We start from the raw sequence: 17,783 nt of genomic DNA, 5'->3' as shown, positions 1-17,783 counted from the left end.
CTGTTGGGGACTCTGGGTTTGTCTAGTTTGGAGAAAAGGAGGCTGAGGGGCGACCTCATTGCTCTCTGCAGCTTCCTGAGGAAGGGGAGTGAGGAGAGAGGGGCCGATCTCTGCTCCTTGGGATCTAATGACAGGACACATGGGTATGGTTCAAAGCTGCAGCAGGGGAGGTTGAGGAAGCATTACTTTACCGCGAGGGTGGTCAAATACTGGAACAGGCTTCCTAGAGAGGTGATTGATGTCCCAAGCCTCTCAGTGTTTAAGAGGCATTTGGACAATGCCCTTAATACGCTTTAACCTTTGGTCAGCCCTGAAATGGTCAGGCATTTGGGCTAGGTGATCGTTGTAGGTCCATTCCAACTGAAATAGTCTATTCCATTCCCTTGCATGCTTCATTCCCTCCCGCTCTGAGCATGTGTGCACTTTTGCTGAGGACACACTTCTGCATCTGAGGACACGCTTCTGCATCTTTTGTATCAGCAGCATTATGGATCTGAAGCTTTTGGAAGGGAGGAGGGGAATGGATATTTTGACAGGAAAACCTTTATAGTAGCAGTGCTATTATGCTGTGCCTTGCCTCGCCTTCCTTTCATTTCTATTCTTGCTTATTCCTGTCCGGAGGAAGTTCACCATAGTGCCAGAGGTGATAAACTGGCTGAGTTTACTAATCAGTGTTTAGGGCAGTGTCTCAGTTTTAATGGTGAGGTACGCTTTACTCACTGGAAAATGGTTTAGGTTTTAAAACTAAACTTAAGAATAGACAAAGGGAAGCTACCTGTGAGAAGGAAGAGAGAAGTGATTTTTTTCACCAATTTTGCAAAAACCGGAGGAAGATACATGAAGTGTGAAGAACTGGGGAGGTGGGATATCCAGTGATCCTGAAGCGTGAATTTCAGTTCATGGAAAATAATGAAAAATATGAGAGAATGAAGTGAGAGTACAATATTAACTTTGTGTTTATTAAGACGGGAAGTGAAAAAACACAAGACCAGTAGAAATCTAGAAAATAAATTCACTTCATGAAACTTGATCAGTTAATAAAATGCATAGGTTCTATACTTTGTTCTGTAATTGCTTTAACATGTTGTGTTTCATAGGTCTGCTTTCTTTTTATTAATCTTTAGGGGGAAAGGAACAATGGCTTTGATGTCCTTTATCACAACATGAAACACGGACATTTGTCAACAAAAGATCTAGCAGACTTCATAAGAGAAAGGTAAGTATTCATCCTTTGTAATCCTGGCTCTTTAATATACTGTTCGTGGTTTCTATTTAAGTTTATCATTATGGTCAACAGTAACATGGAAAATATGTAAAAATCAATGAGCATTTAAAAATATTATACATTATATCCTACAAGAATATCTAGGTTTATTCCATTCACTTAGAACTGAATAGTGACTCTAAGCATCAATTAATAACAAGCTTCTAATTTTTTTTTCTGTGTTTGAATTAAAAAACGAGAGTAAAAAGCTAGAAGTGTTACATTAGGTGTCCAGCAGTTTGTTTAAATCAATCCCAAGTTTTCATTATGTTTGGAAGAAAAGCAATTTCTTCTTCTTCTTTAAAGTAGCAAAAAACTTACAAAGTTTTTTGACCATAGATGTAGAATTAAGGCTTTAGCAACTGCTAATATGATCTTAAAAGTTATGCTTTCAGATTAAGATGTTGATGAACTAGGTTTGTTAAAGAAAAGGGAGTGATATGTAGGGACAATAAAATAATATGCAGAAAATAATACAGGTTCCTCTCTATGGGATGGAAGGCACAGAACTGAAATCTGCAGATGTGGCAACTTCCAAAACAGATGACCTAGTGCTGTTTTTAGTTCTTCTTTGTGAAAGAAAACTGCTGCTGCTATTTTGAAAGTAAGAATTCCATTCTGGACAAAATCAATTGTGTATCTCTTCAGAATTTTGTCTTAATTCAGTTCCTGACACCAGATGATGTATGGAAAAAACTTGCAAGAGACTGATCAAGAACCTATTTCAGTGAAGGTTTCTTGCAGTAAAAGCTGTCCAAAAAACAGCTTTGGTTTTCTGGGATATTTCATCAAAATTTCCATTTGGGCCTAAAATAGATCTCAACAAAGAATTTCTTTTAAATTTCTACAAAATGTAACCACCACAAACCTGGCAGGTACTGAGTTCCATAGACATTTGTATAGTTTCAAAGTGAATTGGAGAAAATGACAAAAGTCTTTCCACTAAGTAGAAACACATGAGTTCCAGAGTCCACATGAGAATGGGCAGTCCTGTGTTGGAAGGACTACACAACCAAAGGAATCTTGTGTTTCAAGAATCCCTGATTTTAGAGAACGTTACAAAGCCAGACAGGGTTCCAATGAAATCCTGTATTGGACTGAATGAAGGGATAACACACTGTTTGTGTTTAGTATGAAATGCTTAAGGCTTCACAAGCTTGCATGTTTAATATTGACTGTTATAAATGTTTGCCTTGTGTTATCTTTTTGAGTGACTGAATTTTTCCTTTGAAACCTGCTTTAATTTTTGGAATCACTCAGTTTTTATAACACTAAGTCATAGAGCTAAGCTGTACATCACCTGGACACACTTCAATTTATTTGTTTTACATCTGTTCTATTTTAATTTACCTCCATATTTAGATCAGAAGCTCTCTCACTCACTCTGGTTCTTATCTCCTTTATGTTGTATTCTTTGAGCATGATCCATTTTATTCACGCTGGTCCTAAGGTGAAAGTTCTTACTTAAATGAATAAAAATAACTTGATGCTATGTCTGGCTTGGATTCTATGTTTTATTGTAGTGACATAAATAAAACTTGACAGTTCATTCTACACAAAATTCCTAATGAAAAGAATGTGGTGTTCTAGTTTTTTTTGCTCTGCAAGCTCATTCAAATTAAATTTTAAATGAGAGGTGCCTTTGCAATCAATAAATAAAATATTTGGACCTTTTTCCACATATTACAAATGTCACAGCTAAAGTTTCTGCTAATTAATTCTAGTGATTTCTCAAGAAGGAGACTTCTTTTTTTCCCAGCTAAATAAGTTTAAATAATGTTTAAAACAAAAGATTAGTGACCAGATAGGAATACATGAGAAATCCACATGGACACTTTATAGAATGATAGAATTATAGAATAGTTTGGGTTGGAGGGGACCTTTAAAGGTCATCCAATCCAACACCTCCTGGCAACAAGCAAGGACATCTTCAACTAGATCAGGTTGCTCAGAGTCCCATCCAACCTGACCTTCAGTGTTTCTAGGGATGGGGCATCCACAGCTCCTGTGCTGAGGGCTCCAGAGCTGGACACGGTACGCCAGGTAGGGTCTCACCAGAGCAGAATAGAGGGGGAGAATCACCTCACTCAACCTGCTGGCCACGCTTCTTTTGATGCTGGTTGGCCTTCTGGGCTGCGAGCACACATTGCCAGGTCATGTCCAGCTTTTCATCTACCCCTAAGCCCTTCTTGGCAGGGCTGCTCTCGATCTCTTCATCCCCCAGCCTCTATTGATACCAGCGGTTGCCCCAGGCCAGGTACAGGATCTTGTACTTGGCCTTGTTGGACACAGGCCCACTTCTAGAACTTGTCCAGGTCCCTCTGGGTGGTATCCCATCCCCCAGCCATGTCAACCACAACATTCAGCTTGCTGTTGCTGGCAAACTTGCTGAGGGTGCACATGATTCCACTATGTCACTGATGAAGATACTGAACAGTACTGGTCCTAATGCAGACCCCTAAGGGACACCACTTGTCACTGATCTGTATCTGGACATTGAGCTATTGACCACTATGCTCTGGAATGCAACCATCCAACCAATTCCTTATCCACCAAACACTCTACCCATCAAATCCATATCTCTCCAGCTTAGAGAGGAGGATGTTGTGGGAGACCACATCAAAGGCCTTAGAGAAGTCCAGGTAGACAGCATCCATAGCTCTTCCTTTATGCACTGATGTAATCCTCCATCATGGGAGGCCACTGAGTTGGTCAGGCAGGACTTGCCCTTGGTGAAGCCATGCTGTCTGCCTTGAATCACCTCCCTGTCCTCCATGTGCCTTAGCATGGCTTCTAGGAGGATCCGTTCCATGATCTTCCCAGGCACAGAGGTGAGGCTGACAGAGCGGCAGTTCCCGGGGTCCTCCTTTCTGCCTTTTTAAAAAAGGGTGCAATGTTTCCCCTTTTCCCATCACTGGGGACTTCACCTGACTGCCATGACGTTTCAGATATCATGGAGAGTGGCTTGGCATCTACAATGGCCAATTCCCTCAGGACTCTCCGATGCATCTTGTCAGGTCCCATGGACTATCCTCAATGAGAGATCAAGAAATGTATTTTCTGTTTTTGTGCATGGATCAGGATATGCCAAAGATATATGCAGACATCTTACAGCATTTTTGGTAAAATATGTGAAAAATTTCAGTTCTCATTAACACACTGAGGATCACTAGAATCTTAGCACTACTTGTTAATTTATTTGACAAGGCCTCAATATAGTTCCTTAAGAGCAACTTGCCCTGGGGTTGGAAAACATCTATCAGTGTTGCACACCAGCAGCAGGAAGTTCAGTCCTTTCCAGTGACTTCCATCAGGGTATTAAACCTGGTATCCTGTCTGTTCCAATGTGTTTTTCAGGGTGCTGCCCCTGGGGAGGAATAACCCTATGCACCAGCACAGGTTGGGGGCTGACCTGCTGGAGAGCAGCTCTGTGGAAAGAGACCTGGGAGTCCTGGTGGACAACAGGATGACCATGAGCCAGCAGTGTGCCCTTGTGGCCAAGAAGGCCAATGGCATCCTGGGGTGTATGAAGAGTGTGGCCAGCAGGTGGAGGGAGGTCATCCTCCCCCTCTACTCTGCCTTGGTGAGGCCACATCTGGAGTACTGTGTCCAGTTCTGGGCTCCCTGGTTCAAGAAGGACAGGGAACTGCTGGGAAGGGTACAGCAAAGGGCCACCAAGACGATTAGGGGACTGGAGCACCTCTCTTATGAAGAAAGGCTGAAGGATTTGGGTCTTTTCAGTCTGGAAAAAAGACGACTGAGGGGGGATCTTATCAACACTTCTAAATACTTAAAGGGTGGGTGTCAGGAGGATGGGGCCAGGCTCTTTTCAGTGGTGCCCAGCGATAGGACAAGAGGTAATGGCCACAAACTTGAACATAGGAAGTTCCACCTAAACATGAGGAGGAACTTCTTCACTTTGAGGGTGGCAGAGTACTGGAACAGGCTGCCCAGAGAGGTGGCGGAGTCTCCATCTCTGGAGACATTCAAAACCCACCTGGACATGTTCCTGTGCAACCTGCTGTAGGTGACTGTGCTCTGGCAGGGGGTTGGACTAGATGATCTCCAGACGTCCCTTCCAACTCCTACCATTCTGTGACTCTTCAGCCCTGCTTTACTGATGCATCTCAATGTGCCAGACTGCAGTTGAATGCCAAATAGGTATTTCTTTTCAAGTGAAGGGTGCATCACTGATCAATCTCAGTCTAAGCTAGCAGTAGTTTGTGGCATATAGTTTGTAGTTTCAAAGAAATAGATGGACTTTAAATATTTGGTGTCCTCACTTTAGTAAAAATGTTTACAATTGTCCATATCTAGGCAGTGAAGCCCTTCACTACCATTGTGAAGTTACTGTGGGATGTCAGACGATTTCCCAGGAAATAAATATGGTTCAGTAGCACACATTTATTCACATGGGTCAAATTCTTGATCTCAGAAGAAATTGGATTGGGTGGTACTTCAGCAGTATTTTACAGCAGTCAATTGTCTTGACCATGTTCTATTTTGCATCTTTGTTTATTGCAAAGAAGTTAAGAGATGTTACACACAATTATCTGTTCCCCTCCTTCCTCCGCAGAGTATAGTCTGAATACTCTATTGCAGTACTGTTTTCTGCTAGAAATATTGAACAACATTTATTAGGAGCCTTCTACATCTAGTATTTTTATGCACTGACTTTTTTTGTACCTGATTTTCTGAACTGTTCCGTATGAAAACTAAACATATACATTTGAACTTTCTTTCCATTCCTTTTGAACATATTGGCCTTTTTTTCACGATTGGATATGAAAATGGAAAACTGCTGGATAAGTAGAGGAGACAGATCTGAGTTGGTGATAATACTTTCAACGAGTTAGAGTATTTAACCTTTGTGTGTACTGTTCAACAGTTGTCACCTGGTCGGTCAGGATTGCTGGAGTCTTCAGGCTAGCCAGAGAATTTGTGGTTTTTATGGAGTGATCTCAAAGAGAAAGGAAAGATGGTTGAGTGTATTTGGATGTACAGACTTTGTGCTTGGGGGACAAAGGACACATGTCTGTATGAAGCCAGTCTCAGTTACTTGTGCTGTTCAGAATAGTGTTTTGGTTGTGTGCAGCCAAATTGGGGGAGTCTTATTTTGTGGCAGGCAGCCTGCTCCACATTGGTAGATCTTGGATGGGGCAGGTTATCTATCTGTCTGCTGAAAGATAGATATCTTTGTTCTGTTCTTCATAAAGCATGTAGAAATTTTGGTTTTAGAGAAGTGAAAATATAAAAAGGTTGGGCTGCCTCCGCAGGTTTTTTTCTTTAAATACTGGGAAGATTCTGTAGGTGAACTGTGTTGTGTTTGTGTTTATTTAACACATAAACTGTTTACATGTAAGAAACCACTGTGCTCAGCTAGGAACTGCATAGGTATTGTGTTGGCATTTCTCCAGAAGTCTTTCAAACAGTTTTCTGCAGCACTTGCTTGTAAACATCATAAAAAGAGTCTCCTTGATCAGAAGAAACTGGCAATGCATATATTCCCATTTGACTTTTAAATGTTTAACAGATCCCAAGCAAAGACAGGTTTTCAAATGGGTGAAAATTAGTTTACTGAAGTGTTCATAGTATGTTACTCATACATCAGAGTGCTCTGGGAAGTCAGTTTGTAGGACAAATGTATATATATATATGACTAACTGGTCAGTAACAGCATTTTTCGGTTGTTAGCATTTGTAGCTGTTGTATGTTGATATTGTGTGGTAAATTGCGGAACTCCAGTTTTGTGGAGATTGCTCAGGTAAGTATGCTGTACATCACTCCAAAGAAAAGAGTTGTGCATTTTGTGTTTAAAAAAAAAATGCACTGAGCTATCCAGTCTAGAAAACTTTGTTAGAAGCTATTGATAATTAATCAAAATATATTGTTCATCGTGGTAATTAAAAGAACATCAGTGTCTCTTCCAGGTGTCTGTGCATATGTGCTTGTTGCTGTGCAGTGAGCAAGAATTCCAAACCTTGGAAACATAAACTTTTTCTTATCGTCAAAAATAAGTTCATATGTGGAAGGAGGATAAAGTTATTTGACTTTTTTATGGTGAATAACTTTGCAGTTGTTTGTAAGTGAGATTTAAAATGTAATTGAGTTACTGCATTTTACAATTTAATCCCCTTCTCCAAATTGATTGTCTGGATAGTTATTTTGGAAGTTCAGTAAGTTTAAATATATATCCCTCTGTTTCAGGTGACTACTGCTGCTTTGCTTCATATTTTCATAAACAAATTGGTTTTGTCTGGAAAGTGTTGCTGTAAAGGAGAAATAAAAACCTCTGCCTCAGCAATTAGTTGTTAAAGTCATGGTATAACTTGAGACGGGTGAATTCTTCATCTGCCTTTTTTACTCTCTTTTGCCCCTGAATAGAGGTATTACACAGCAGGAAAGCAACTGCTTCAAGCTTTTGCATTTTCAAGAAAAGGAAATTACAGTATTTACACAAATCCAGGATGCTTCTGAATCTCAGTTGACACTACATATTGATTATTGATTTAGGGTGGAAAATTAAAATAGTGTGTATCTTTACCTTAGTAACAGGAGGGTGAGCAAGATTGATGAGGGAAGGACTTGCAGGGTCTCACTGCTGTGTTATGTTGTGTGTGACTGCTATTCCATGGCAATTACCTCAGCAGAGGCTTTAAGGAGGAAATCTGTGCTGACCCTTGGATTTTAAATGTCCAAAAGAAAAGTGAAAATGTGAGTTTGAGTGCAGGAAAATATAATGAAACTTTATGTAGGGAAGATGTTATCCAAAACAAATCAGAATGCATTGAGTCAACCTTCTTTAAAAATGAGTATAAACAGCAGAACACAATACTTTTCATGGCATGTTATTTTAGTGTTTTCCAAACTCAATTATCATTATGCAAAGAACTTAAACAAACAAAAAACCACACACACCGCTACAAAAAGACTAGACAAGACCCCATTTTATTTAATGTGATTGCTCAGTAAGCATTCAGTTGGTTTATCTTAATGTTTTCAGTACAAATATGTTTGATTTTGTTGCTCTGGTGATTAGACGTGATGGGCAAGTGGTTGTTTTATCAGTTTGTTCTGACCATTACTAAAGAATGTTAAAGGCAGAGGGGAACACCACAGAGTACAGGAAGGAAAGAATTGGCTTTTTCAAGTCTTGAGTCCCTAGGTTTTACTTCTTTCTGTTCCCTGCAGCATTCTGTCACAGGGTTCTTAGATGATTTTTAAAAAATACACTTCTTGTGATTTTGCATATAGTGTTGAGGGGGTCATTTAACATGGAGTCACTTTCAGCTAAAGTAAAACATCCTCTGTTTTGCACCTTTAGAATGCATATTCATCTGTCTTCAAATATCTTCAACATTTTGATTATGCTTTTGATTGATTTCTTTGACAGGGCTACAATAGAGGAGGCATATTCAAGGTCAATGACAAAACTAGCCAAATCAGCGAGCAATTACACACAACTTGGGTAAGTGTACATAAGTAAACAACTGTATACACGTTAAGAATCAAGTTTGATTCTGAATAGTTTGTTGATATTGAAGCTAGCATAACTTTGCCATGTTTAAAAGTGATTGTTATTTCTTCAGTAACCATGCAAAATATCATGCAGCTATGACAAAACCAGACAGTACAGTTCTTTATTCACGGCTTAAAAAGAAGCAAAGCCCAAACACGGAGAAACTGTCTGTTCCTCTGTGTTTAAGGTTGAGTTCTTTTCAGACATAATAGAGAATGTGACTTTCTATTCTGTGCTCCCAAGCCGATGGTAATTACTTAGAAGAGAGAACATATGGTCCGAAAATGTGGCAGTAAATTTATTTATTTCTATTATTTCTGCTTTCTGGAGTGTTATCTCTCCTCAGAGATGTTAAGAATGAGACTTTCCAATAGATTTATTCCATAGTTTAATGAAAGTTTTATACATGGGGGTATGTTTTTAAAAACTGGAAGGATTATTGGATGTATTTTCAGTAGAAAGATTATGCCAATGAGAACTCAGACTTTTTAGATGAGACTAGATTTTTTTTTTTGATTTGTAGTAATAACAGCTAGAAATCTGGGGAGCTTTTGTCAGTGGATAATTTGATACCATTTGTTGCTGCTTTTCAAAGGTTCTGTATCTGCATGTTAGTTTGAACATCAGTGATTTAAAGGCTATATGTAGTATTGATTTTTCAGCAGCATTAGCCAGGAAATGGAGGTAGGAGTGTATCTTTAGAATAGATGAAGTCCATTCAGTATAGAAATCTGAATCTGAGGAATGACCTGTCCCCCACCTTCTTTTGCCATACAGTTAATCTCTGTCAATCAGTAAATCCCTTTTAGTGGCAGACCATCTTTGCTGGTATTTTTTTCCTGCATCTTGTGGCTGCAATGATGTAAGACAAATAGAAACTTAACTAACCAAGTAATTTCTGATTTGTTCGTACTATTCAAGTATACACGTAAAATTACTTTTACATCTTAAATTATTTTAAGCTGCTCTTGCATCATCTTTAGGAACACCACTTGGCATTATTGTGTGCTGATGATAGGGAAGATTAAGTGACCTTTGCTGTGTTTTACTCATTAGAGTCAATACAGGTAAAACATAAAACATGGAAAAGTTAGTAGATAGGATTCCAAGTACATTTGAAACACATTTAATAAGAATTTATAGCAGTTTTCGGTGTTTTTGTTCGTTTCAGTTTTAGGAATGGAAATGAACTTCTGTAAACTTATCAATTATACTTCAGCACTATTTAAAAAAAATCATATCGAACTAAAAGTAAAAAATCCAGATGAACATTAAATAATATTTTCTTCAATTTAGGACATTTGCACCAGTTTGGGATGTTTTCAAAACCTCAACAGAAAAACTAGCAGGCTGTCACTTGGATCTTGTGCGGAGATTACAAGAGCTAATAAAAGAAGTTCACAAGTATGGAGATGAACAAATCAAAGTTTATAAAAAGGTTATTTATTTTTTTTCTTATGCATGTCCAATGATTTATTAACATTAAAATTAAAATGGTTTGGTTTTGACAACCATGTGATATTTGGCAGACTAAAGAAGACGTTTCAGGAACATTGGAAGCAGTTCAAAATATTCAAAGTATCACTCAGGCCTTACAGAAATCAAAGGAAAACTACAATGCAAAGTGTGTTGAACAAGAACGTTTGAAAAAGGAAGGAGCAACACAAAGAGAAGTTGATAAGGTAGTTCTGTGACATCTTACTTTAATACATTGTGTTGTCAACCAGTAACACATTCACCTTATATTCGTAAGTGACATGGTCAGAAAGTGCTAAAAGTAGTTAATAGTAGTTATGGCTATTTTCATAATGTGTGTGATAGTTTGAATACCTAGTAATGTTTTGTTTACACTTACTTCCTTATCTGTTCTAACTGCACTGGCGTTCTAATTCTTTATTTTGTAAATACCTTCATCATCTGATAATTTTATTTAGTGGCTTTTACAGAAATCGTGTACAATTGTTTCAGAATCTGTTACGTTTTCAGATAAATTTCCTTATGTTAAGACACAAACACTCAACGCTCTTGTTATGAATTATGAAGTAGGAGGTTTTGTGTTGTCCCTTCAATGAGACAAAGTATCTAATTACACCAGTATTTGAGTATTTGTTCCATTGAGAAGAAAAACAAGTTAGCGTTACTTTCAATGCTAATTTGAAAGGTTCCAATTTCATGGACCAAAACCCCAAAGGATGAGTATCTTGATGTTGTATTTTGTACTGTTCTTGCATTATGGGGGAGTTTGAGCTGTTCACAGAATCACAAAATGGCTGAGGTTGGAAGACACCTCTGGAGGTCATCCTGTCCAACCCTGCTGCTTAGGCAGGACCACCTTGAGCCAGTTGCCCAGGACCATGTCCAGACAACTTTTGAGTATCTCCAAGGATGGAGGTTCTACAACGTCTTTGGGCAACCTGTGCCAGGGCTCAGTTACTGTCACAGAAAAAAAAGTGTTTCCTGATGTTCAGAGGGAACTTCCTGTGTTTCACTTGGTACCCATTGCCTCTGGTCCTGTCACTGGGCACCACTGGAAAGAGCCTGACTCTTCTATGTACCCTCCCTTCAGGTATTTACATGTATTGAAGAGATTCTCCCTGAGCATTCTCCAGGCTGAACCTAGCTCAGAGCTCTCCTAGCTCTCTCAGCCTTTCCTCATAGGAGACATGCTCCAGTCCCTTCATGAGCTTTGTCACCCTTCTCTCTCCAGTCACCGGTCTCTCTCCAGTATGTCCTTGTCTCTCTTGCAATAGACAACCCAGAACTGGACACAGCAGTCCAGGTGTGGCCTCAACAGTGCTGTGTAGAGGGGAAGAATCACTTCCCTCAACCTGCTGGCATCGCTGTAACTTTTTCCTGTTTTCAGAAAACTTAAGTAGTAGAGGAAAGACGTCGTGTTTCCCTGTCTCTAACTATGTCTTCTCTTTTTAAATCATGATACCGCTGCCTGTTTCCATTTTGATTACCTAATCTGTGTAGGACTCTGTTCTTGTTAGGATGATCTTAGTGCGTTTTATGCTGCTGTCTTCATGGACCAGATAGAGTTGGTTATTGTCTTTTCACTGATGACAAAAGTGATCCTGTTGACCATGTTCTGATCGTTTTATCTTTGATATAAATCTAGCTTTTTTTCCTAGCTTCTGTCTCAAGTGACAGTCAACGTTGGATTCTAGACGTAAATCAGAAGTATGTGGGTTGGCAGATGTTTTCCTGCCAGTCTATTCAAAGTATATTTTTTTATGAAAATCGCAGAATAACTACTTTATCAGAAGGTAGGGGATCTCCACCAATATGCTAAGAGCTTATTACAAAGACAGAGATTAGATTTATTGAAGAATCTGAGGGGGTATCTAAGGCCTTGCAATTTTCATTGCAGCTGAAAGTTAGTGTTAACTTGTGTAATAATTTCCTGTTGTTCTCTGACATGTGAACTTCTCTATTTATAGTGACTTGACAAAAAATTCTTGATAGATCCTTATTCTTTCACATACTCTAAATCTGCTGAAGTTCTAGCAAGTGCTGCACCTGAGAGTAGACACATCCTGTTTTCAGAAGAGATTACTAGTTAATCATATAGTGTTCACGTGTTTTATCATTTTTTCTGTCCTGCTGAGTAGTTGGTTTTTGTAGATGCTTTTCAGCACATAACACTGAGATTCTGCTAATCATTAAATATGATTACAAGAGACAGGGAATGTTTTGGTTTTGTCAAAATCCCATGCATATGGGTTTCAGTTACATAATGCCTTACAAAAAGCCTGATTTTTTAAGTCTTTTAACTTGGCATTTCCTTCCTTTTCAATGGTTAACTTTGGAATCATTTTATTGCAAAGCAGTCTTAATTATTTTTAGAAGCAAGTGTTCATAGAGCACCTTGTACTTTCAGCATAGTAAATGGCATTTGGGAAACAACATAGGACTGTTTTCTTCTCAGTAATTCCCCTGTGCAAGAGTGAGAATTGTGAAGTAAAATTCAGGACAAGTAACCAATGGGTTTGATGCAACCCATCATGCTCTCCTTTTTATGCCTGATGGATCCGTATTCTTCGTACTGTATTTTCAGCCTGTGTTATGCTGGATTTAGAAGTCTACATGACTAAGGTCTGCTTAAGCTTTCTTTGTAATTGGAAAAATAGAACTGTAGCTTTCGTTCCTCTTCCTTTGGAGTCGTGGTTGATGTTTCGCCAGGTGAACAAGTGCTAATGCTGTACTGTTATTCATGAGTTTCAGTTATTTTTCTCTTCAAAGTTGCAGAATATAGCTCTCTTTTCCCAGAGGACATGTTTGTATTAATTCATTTGAAAGCTATAGGTAGTGGTCAGCTTTACAAGTCATTGCAAGTCAGAAATAGTTTCTGGTTTTACTATGGGACAGATGAAATTAATTTGAGGGAGGGAAGGAGAGCTATTCAGAACTAGAACAAGTCGTAAGTACACAGCTGTCTTTACTGATGTCATTAACAATTCAGGAATACTTTTGAGTTAGAACTGATGGGAAATTTCAATGAACTAAAGTAGGCATGTTGAACAAAGCAGCTAGAAAAAAAAGCTGGTGTTCGAGACGATTGTTATTTTCATTGGCTTTTAACTTAGAAATAGCAAGAATAGCAAAGGTTTGAAAAACTCCATCACATGTGTGTCATGCTGTAAACTTTAAAAATAACTTTTTCTTTACCACAAACAATCGCTTAATTCAGTTTTGTTCTCCATGAAATATTGGGATTCTCCTGTATTTTGTTTTGTCTTTTAAGAATATTAGACTCCCAGAAAGATGATTTTGGTTTATTAGCAACAAATAATGAGGAAAAAAAATTCAATAAATCATAAAGCCAAAAAGGACTATTATAAACAACACTGAGTTGCATAAGTATGACCATTAATATGTTCTGCATTAACTTCATTTTCAAATTGTTCTTAGTCTTAAAATTTCCATTGATGTAACACCTGTGCTTTTGAATTTCTTCCTTCATTTCTAACAGAGGACTATGCCTTTTTTTTTAGCATGGTCTCTTTCAGAATTGCACAAATAACTGTTTGCTCTGTATTCCAACCCTGCTTTCTTCTTGTTTTCTCTTGCAGATCTAGATCTTTGACAGGAGCTAATTAGTTAACTTCAGCAACACAAACTTGATTTCAAAATCAGTATTTTATAAACTTGTCAATGTTGATAAGGGGAAGGGAGTAAATGAAGTAATTGCTTTGTTACTTTTTTATGTGGTTTACATATATAGCCTTAAGTAGAAATCTCTAATGGCTTGAATCAGAGTTATTTGGTGGTGAAATTTTGTTGTGATGCTTCACTGTTTTGATATGCCCCTTTTTTTATAGATCATCCTAGGCATTCTTTTAATAGTGACTTTAAAAACCTTGGATCAGATCGTATGTGTGACATTTGACACTTTTTTGTACTGACCTACAGGCAGCAGTTAAATCAAAAAAAGCTACAGATACTTATAAACTATACGTGGAGAAATATGCTGCATTTAAATCTGATTTTGAACAGAAAATGACAGAAACTGCACAGGTAAGTGTTATATTAAATTAGTTACCTTGAAAATAGGTTAATATATGCTGTTTCATCTCTGAAGACATCTGAAATCAAAGCTTTTGAAAAATCGGTTTGAGACAGAATGATCTCCTTTGGAAATTGGTATGAACAATCACATCACAAGTAACATGTTTGAAGACCAAACACTGAACATGTGTGTTGTGAAAGTACTGTCCTTCAATGACACAGTTGAGCACTAGCACTCTAGAAAGACTTTTTGGAGAAATTTTTAGGAAGAAACCAAAGTGAACTTCTGGAAGTATTGTAGATGCATTGTGATAATGTGGGGAATCCTGTGAATTGCTGGACAGCCAGTACTCATTCGTACGAGTTTTAGTATTGGGATCCATCATTTTTTTTCATTATCATACCATCAACTCTTTAGTTACAGCTTGTTAAAGTATCCTCACAGGGTTTACCTGAGGTTGAGAAAAGATCTTACATCTGTTCAAGTTACTGGGGTTTTTTAAAGACTGTCAATCTGTATTCCAGTGGATACCAAGTTCTCTGTATCATTGCATGTGCTGCTTCTTGTTACATTTTAAAGTTTCTTCCTCAAATCTGTTGATAGCAAACTTTTTTCCACTGCTGCTGATTTCAGAGAGCAAACTTCGTCATTTCTGCTTTTAATAGTTAGTTGAGGAGTGGTTGGCGTATTTATTTGCTATGTTTCTTGGTTTAGTAAAGCTTTTATAAGATGAGAATTTTCTTTTTGGTTGAAATTTTTTTGCCCTTTTCGTTACGTTCAAATATTAATTTTTATGCATAGATGGAATTATTAGGGAGATTCAGTTGTACTTGTATTTTTAAGATAGAAGTGGGAGGGTGTTAAGGTTTTCCTTACCTTCTTGGAAATTAAGATTTCACAGCATGCAGGTTGTGTAGGCTGACATGTAAAAAGCTGCCCTGGCCCAAACTTTAAACTGCATTCCTACTTTGAGAACTTCATTAGAATTTGATCTAGTTCATCTCTGAATAGATACTCAACACAGCTGTTAGAGAAAAGATACCACACATATCACATACCAGCACTCTTCCCTCCCACCCCCTATTCCAAACATTTGCAACAAAGAAGTGCTCAGGCATGCTGCTTGCAAAATTCTGCTTTTAACATGACTGTTACATTAGGAGTCTTGACAACCTTTCCTTGAAGAGTTTGCAGAAGTCATCTTTTTGTGCAGTAACCTGACTCGGTTGTGGTTGAAGGATCTGTACTCCCCACGCTTTTTTTTTTGTTTTTCAGTTTGAGTTACATTTGATTATGTACATTATTTTTTTTTTATTCTTTTAAAAGATCTTTGACTTTTAACTGTTCTGTGAGTTTTTGTTTTTTTATTGTGGAGTGTAAAACAGTGATGATTGCAGATACTCAGTGGTATAAAAAGGCCTTATTAAGAATACAGGTTCAAAAAGAAAATTCATGGGTGCCATGGTGAAGACCATAAGGCCTGTTGTACTTCTCTCTCATCTCTGATGTGTGAAGCTATGGTTTCAATATATGTTTTAAGTTAGTATTGCTGTCAAAAGCAGCACTGTCGTATTTCGATGCGTCTTCCTTTGTCAAGTATTTTTGCAAGGAACTACCTTGTAGAACTAATCCAGCTAAAACTAATGTATGAAAGAAGGTTGGCTTTAACCCAGAAGAGACCTGCACTAGATCACACAAGCATTTGTGCTGGCACGACGTCAGAGGCAATGTGGTACCCAGGGCAGAGAATGGCATCTTTAAGCTGATTTAACGTGTCCAGTTTACACATTTACATCTGTCGCCTTAGCATTGTGTGGCTCTCACTGTAACTTAAAATATTTGCGTATTAGCTATTCCTAGGCAATTTGGCTGGGATAAGGATTGGAATTTGCATCTGTGATCACAATCACTTGAGAATTTTGAGACTAGGTAACCTTTTTAAACTTAACTAATATGTATCTTGAAACAATTCTTGGAAACAAGTATACTATAATAGCAACAAAAGAATCATTGAAGTGTAACATTCCTCCTGGAGAGTTTCCAGAAATAAGAGCAGGTGGAATCAAACTGACATGTGAACACATACTGCTGCTACCCAAAATGGTAACTTTTTATAGTGTTCCTGTTAATGTAACTGTTGTATTTGCTCAGTGAGCCTCCAGTAACTCCATCATTGTCAGGTTTGTATAAAACGTAATGCACCCTGACTTTTGCTGCCGACCCCACCTTTTGGTACAAAGAAATGAAGAAATACCAGAAAAAATACTAAACTGCTTCATTCATTTTACTGAGTCATGTACAAGTGTGGCTCTTCTGGATCAAGAAGGTCCTGCCCTGTTTGTTATCTGCCTTGGTCTGGAAGTCACTGAACCCCCACCAAAATAGTTCCAGTGAACGCTTCTGATCCACTGCAGAGCAAGTTCAGTCAGGTTGCTTTAAATCTTTATTTAGTCTCACAAAAGCTGTCTGCTGTCCTTACCTTACAAGAACAAGACAGTTGATCGCAGTTATTTATTGCTCTCTGAAACAATAAGACAAAATTTAACAAATATGACTTCAGTAAGCTAAATTGCCCTGTAAACTTGTCCCCTGTGAGCAAGAAAGCTGTGAGTAATGGAAAATAGTTCTCGTTTAGAACTGACAGAAGATATACATGAAGAATATTTGAATTGTATTTTATTGGTGGTGAATTAGTGAAGGAAAATGTAGAGGCATTTCATCAAGCAAACTAGCTGGGCTTTTCATTATGTACTAAAAAAAAATAAAAAAAAATCCATTTGAATAATCCACTACAACAAAAGAACGAGACAAGTAACAGATTATTTTTTATCAAGGGACAAAATATGAAGGTGCTCTTTGTTCAGCTTTCTTATGTGTGTTATTAGATAGGTATTACATATTTAAAGCAGGCTGAGATGTAGAGAGAGAGAAAAAATCTTTTTACTGTATCAGATGTTACAGCTGGGAAAACCTCACCATGCTTTTTTGGTGTTTTGGTGTTTTTTCAGGGGGAGGTGGACAGGGGACGGACAGCTAGGATCTTGTTGGGTTGGGTTTTTTCCCCCATACAAAAAGGCTACAAAGTTACCTCTCACCACAAACCACACTTGCCTTTAGTTCCTTAACTGCAGCAACTCTTTTACTTAAAATTTAAATCTTCACTTAAAGTGATAATGGACACCTGGAAACATTCCACACCTGTTCACATTGGAAATGAAAATTGCCATTCTGCCAGCGTAAGTCTTATCTAAAGAATGTGTTTTGAGTATAATGGTATAGCTGCATCCAGAGTTTGGTTGCAGGGGAGCTACTTTAAAGATGATGCAACAGGAAAAATAACAACACCCGTGACTATGTGGAAACCCACTTCTGTTGAAGCACACCCGCGATTATTCAGAGTGCATTTTACTTGAAATACACTAGTTCTGAAAACAAAATCAATGAAGAGTGTGAGCATTCTCAGCTTTTTCAGTGCAAAATAAGTTGAC

The 17,783-nt window shown here is 38.1% G+C and overlaps 1 protein-coding gene across 5 annotated transcripts in view; it reads left to right on the top strand.

Moving 5' to 3' along the window:
• The window catches only part of FCHO2 (FCH and mu domain containing endocytic adaptor 2), a 94,026-nt gene that overhangs the window by 9,452 nt on the left and 66,791 nt on the right, over nucleotides 1–17,783 (top strand). For 4 of the 5 annotated variants that reach the window (XM_074569286.1, XM_074569283.1, XM_074569285.1 and 1 more), the window contains exons 2-6: nucleotides 1,125–1,216; nucleotides 8,658–8,732; nucleotides 10,080–10,221; nucleotides 10,313–10,465; nucleotides 14,199–14,303. In XM_074569286.1, coding sequence (XP_074425387.1) covers nucleotides 1,125–1,216; nucleotides 8,658–8,732; nucleotides 10,080–10,221; nucleotides 10,313–10,465; nucleotides 14,199–14,303 — 567 coding nt within the window. Of the gene's footprint in view, nucleotides 1–1,124; nucleotides 1,217–1,753; nucleotides 1,869–8,657; nucleotides 8,733–10,079; nucleotides 10,222–10,312; nucleotides 10,466–14,198; nucleotides 14,304–17,783 lie in introns of those variants that run through there. The other variant, XM_074569284.1, reaches the window with a different exon arrangement.

This window comes from Larus michahellis, chromosome Z, assembly GCF_964199755.1.
Source record: "Larus michahellis chromosome Z, bLarMic1.1, whole genome shotgun sequence".
Taxonomy (NCBI): Eukaryota; Metazoa; Chordata; class Aves; order Charadriiformes; family Laridae; genus Larus; species Larus michahellis.
Note: the sequence above shows the minus strand (reverse complement) of the source record. Positions and strands in the feature narration are given on the sequence as shown.